The sequence below is a fragment of the Nannochloropsis gaditana genome (genome assembly GCF_000240725.1).
Source record: "Nannochloropsis gaditana CCMP526 unplaced genomic scaffold scaffold308, whole genome shotgun sequence".
Classification (NCBI taxonomy): domain Eukaryota; class Eustigmatophyceae; order Eustigmatales; family Monodopsidaceae; genus Microchloropsis; species Microchloropsis gaditana.
This window is the reverse complement of record NW_005803645.1, coordinates 813-5,318: the sequence shown is the minus strand read 5'-3', so window position 1 is coordinate 5,318 and position 4,506 is coordinate 813. Positions and strand designations below refer to the sequence as shown.

Sequence of the window (4,506 nt, the reverse complement as noted above, 5' to 3'; positions counted from 1 at the left end):
CTACGGTGGGTTCAACATCAGCATTCGACCCTCCTTCAGCCTGTCCCGCTTACTCTTCATCCAGCACTATGGTGGTTTGGTGGCAGTCGCGAACATCCGGGGGGGCGGGGAGTATGGAGAAAAGTGGCACACCGGGGGCACCAAGGGGCGCAAGCAGAATGTGTTTGACGACTTTGTGGCGGCGGCCGAGTATCTGATCAAGGAAGGGCTCTCCACACCAGCCCAGCTTGCGATCAATGGAGGTTCCAACGGAGGGTTGCTCGTTGCTGCTTGCATCAACCAACGACCGGATTTGTTCGGCGCGGCGGTCGCTCAAGTCGGCGTCTTGGACATGTTGCGCTTCCACAAATTCACGATTGGATACGCCTGGTGCTCCGACTACGGAAACGCGGACGAGGACGAAGCGGACTTCAAAAATTTGCTCGGCTACTCTCCGATCCACAATGTGAACAAAGAAGAAGGTGTGACATACCCGGCCACCCTCATTACTACTGGAGATCATGACGATCGTGTGGTCCCTCTGCACAGCTACAAGTACATTGCAGCCCTTCAGCACGCGCATGGGGATAATCCAGCTCAGACCCGGCCTTTGATAATCAGAATCGATACTAAAGCTGGCCATGGCGCGGGGAAGCCGACTTCTAAAGTGATTGAAGAGCAGAGCGATGTGATGGCTTTCATCGCAAAGAACACAGGAGCGACCTGGCGGGATTAAGAGTGCAGGCAGGAGAATGTGCGAAAAGGAAAGTGGATAGGAAGTAACGAAGAAGCGACAAAAATAAGATTGGGAATGATGGTGGCGATGTGGGTGAGTGTACGCCTTTAATACGTTAAAGAAAATATAGAGGCACTATTTCTCTTGGAATAGCAAATAACAAATAACAACTGTGTCGAGAAAACAAAAAAGCAATGTCGACATCGCATCTGCGATAATGCGCATATGTGTCTTCCCGTTATGGTGATTGCCATTTTTTAATTCATTCAACCCTCTTGTTAAAAGACCAAAAAACCCTCATCTTCTATGTTCCCAAAAAGAATGGACCAGATTCGTCTAATATTCGGAAAGAGGAATAACAACGGAACAACACCAAGGGCAACACTTGGTAGGTAGGGTCCGAGGCGGCACAATTTTCCAAGCTACCTCTACGACTGCCCCAGACAGATAAAAGTGGCCCGGGCACCTTTGCGAGGCCACCCCGGGCCGATAACCTCTCCGTCGGGGATGGATATGGGCATATGGGCCAAGCTGGGCTGAGTGGGCTGAGCCTTCGCCGAGCGAGGCCAGCAAGCCTCCCCTAGGGCCCATGGCTCAGCAAAATTACCCAGGCTGAAAGAATGTTGAGGGGGGAATACGACGTGAAGTGGGTGTAAGTATGCACATATCATAAAAGTGACATGCAATTGCTCAAACAGGGGATCGGTGGAAGGATGTACACTTTCGACGTATGCGCGTAGGACGCGAACATCATTGCAGTGAAATTCGAAGAGGTCTCTCAAAGCTGTCTGCACCAAGTCACGATTGAGGGAAATTGTAAGGCCACATCAGCGGACCAAATTGTATTGGAGAATGGAGTCATCGAACGAAGTTGATGTCCAAGCAAGCCACTCCCAGATCGGAGGCCGTACTTGCAATTCTTCCTCTTCATCAGTGGGTCTGCCATCAACGGCATTCCAACGAGACGAGCATTTGTCACCAAACGCTCCCAGTAATAAGCGACCGCCATTGATCGTCTCGACTGCAGATAATCTATACATGCACGATTTAGTCGTAAATACCGCCCCCTACGCGAAAAAGGTAAATTCGGCCCTGTTGTGGGTGCCAAAACTGGCCCAAATAATTCCGCTATACGAAATTTCTCATCGTTCTCCAACCGTCCTCATATCACCTCATTTTTTCCCTGAATGACAGCTTGATTCCCGCCCATCACCTGTATGGCACCATACAGAAGATGGGCTGCCGGTTTCAAAAAGCAAGGCGGAGCTGGCGGCCAAGATGTCATCGTTTGACATTTCAGCACCAGACCATATAGAAGCAAGCAGTGCTTTGGGACCTCCCGAACAGCCAATAGACATTAAGATTCAAGTGAAAAAAGAGAGCGATGCGGTGGCAGCTGGGCATCCTGCGTCGTGTGAAGGCTCGAAGACGAGGGAGGCGACGTTGCCCTTGGGGACCTTGGGCCTCCTGCCGGCGAGCTCCGCCAAGAATCCTCCCATCGTCACACGCCGCGAAGAACATCACAGCAAGTCGAGCTTATCACAAGGCTCATATTCTCTTTCCGCCTCCCGGTCGGCTCCCCAGCATTCGTCGTCGAAGGTCGGGATCCACGTCAACTCGCAGCGTCCCTTACGACCCGACGGCAAGGAAACAAAGCTCACTCCGGAGCCTGACACAGGAGAGAAGAGCGGGAAGAGAGGCATAATCGCCGTGGAGGAAAGGCGTGAAAGCCCCTTGAAAGAGCCATCTTCCGGTCCCGGAGGCGGGAAGCGATGGAGCAAAGAGGAGGACGCCATGCTTCGGGCGGCCGTGGCGAGCAAAGGGCCACAGTGTTGGAAGCAAATCTCCGACGAGTTTCTGGAGGGAAAACGCTCGGACGTTCAGTGCTTGCATCGCTGGCAGAAGGTGCTACAGCCAGGCCTGGTCAAGGGGCCATGGACGGCAGAGGAGGACCAGATCATTCTGCGATGTGTTCAGGAAGGAAATTTGAAATGGGCGGCGATCGCAGACTTAATCCCGGGCCGCCTGGGGAAGCAATGCCGGGAGCGGTGGTACAACAACCTGGACCCGGCCTTGAAGAAGGGGGAATGGACGGAGGAAGAGGATCGAGTCCTGGCGGAGGCGCAGGCGAAGTGGGGGAACGCCTGGACCAAGATTGCTCGCTCCCTGCCGGGGCGCTCGGAGAATGCGGTCAAAAACAGGTGGGCACGAAACGAGAGAGGGCGTGGCTGGGGTGTAGAAAGCGCGTGGAAAAAGTTTCAAACGTGTCCCACCCCCCCCCCCCCGGCCCACAGGTGGAACTCTTCGACGCGACGGCGGGAGAAAGCCACGGGGCGGGCGGCGACCAAGAAGCGGGATTTGGGGGACCAGGAGTCATGGAAAGCAGCGGCTTCGTATCCGTCCTCGAGGGATCCACCAGCGGAGAAAGAGAGGCGTGGGCATGGCGGAGACGCGGTAGCCAAGCGTCTGAATCCTTGCGCCGGTCATGTCGCCTACAAAGGCGACAACGGCGGCAGGGCCATGTCCTCCAAAGGAAGAGAGGAGGTGGACGCATCCGGTGTAGTCAAGGACTCAACTAGATGCGTGGCACGGGCGGAATCTGCGATGAGAAATATGGCGCCAACGACAGCCGGTACTAGCATTGGCCCACCACCTTTGCCTCTCTCTCTGCCCCCAGCATCGCAACCCGCGCTCTCCACACCCACAGACGCCTCCGGGTCGGGGTGTGGGAGCCGGGGGGCCTTCGAGCACTCATGCTTGGAGGACTGGGCGGATTTGGACGGTCTGGAGCAGGGGGCATTGGAAGACTTCTTGAAGAGCGCGGAGGGAGACAGCTACTTTCTGGGGCCAGAGGGGGTCCGCGCGGGGGGAGAGAGTCCGAGAGAGAGGATGCAACGAGAAGAGGGGGAAGACGGGTCCCTGGCAGCGTCCTTCATGAGCGTGTCCTTGGAGAGGGCTCGCACCCGAGCTGAAAATCCGTCGACAGCGGCTGCTCCTCATGCCAGGCATTCTGACCATGTATCCGGCCGCCCGCCAACACAGCCGTCGCAACCGAAAAACCAAAGGTCGGCGCATAATCTACGACCTCTTAAGCAAGAGGAAAACACGCCGCAGCACCATCATCCGCTCTATCCTCAGCACCATCACTACCTTCAAGCGCAGCACAAGGAACTTCACGTCTCCGTCCGCACGCCAGCGCCCGCGTGGGAGCCCTCCTCGTTATCCTATCCACCAGGACGCTTGCACGCAATGGTTCGCTCTGACGGTCCGACTCAGCCTTATGACATCAGCGACGACCCGGGAAGCAGCCTGGGGATTACCCAACACTCCCCTCCGGGGTACCCCTCCTTTCCATCCCATCACTTCCCGGCCCTGCACGCCCGGCCGCCCTCCGCCCACGGCGGCACTGGCACTCCCTTTTCGTCCAACGCCGTCTACGGCTGGAAAGGAGGCTATGAGTCGGAAAGGGCGACGCCCACACTGTCGTGCTTCCACGCCACCACTGGAGTCGACCAGCGGATCAAAGATGGGATACCCCTACTTCTACCTCCTTCCCACCCCTCCAAATCCAGCTATATACCAGCCTTCCCCGGCCCTGCAGTCTCCATGCAGGAGGACGCGCCAGGCACGGGGTTCCCACATATCTCTTCGCCCAATAATGAGAGTCAGCAGTCCTTGCAGGAGGGCAATTTGCTCGAGGATGGATTTGGGGGGAAGGCGCAAGGGGGACGGAGGGACGAGAAGAAGGGAGTTCCGGAGCCGGGGTGCCAGGAGAGTCAGATGCAGCCCCC

At 56.5% G+C, this 4,506-nt stretch overlaps 2 protein-coding genes across 2 annotated transcripts; one reads left to right on the top strand and one right to left on the bottom strand.

Moving 5' to 3' along the window:
• Positions 1–2,640: 2,640 nt before the first annotated feature.
• NGA_2123000 (uncharacterized protein) lies at positions 2,641–2,769 on the top strand (the record flags this gene model as incomplete). Its single annotated transcript, XM_005855045.1, has 1 exon — positions 2,641–2,769. A coding segment is annotated over one exon (129 nt), but the record flags the coding sequence as incomplete, so codon positions are not given.
• Positions 2,770–2,779: 10 nt separating this feature from the next.
• NGA_2066900 (uncharacterized protein) lies at positions 2,780–2,910 on the bottom strand (the record flags this gene model as incomplete). The annotated part of the gene is made up of 1 exon (XM_005855044.1): positions 2,780–2,910. A coding segment is annotated over one exon (131 nt), but the record flags the coding sequence as incomplete, so codon positions are not given.
• Between the last annotated feature and the right edge of the window lie 1,596 nt (positions 2,911–4,506).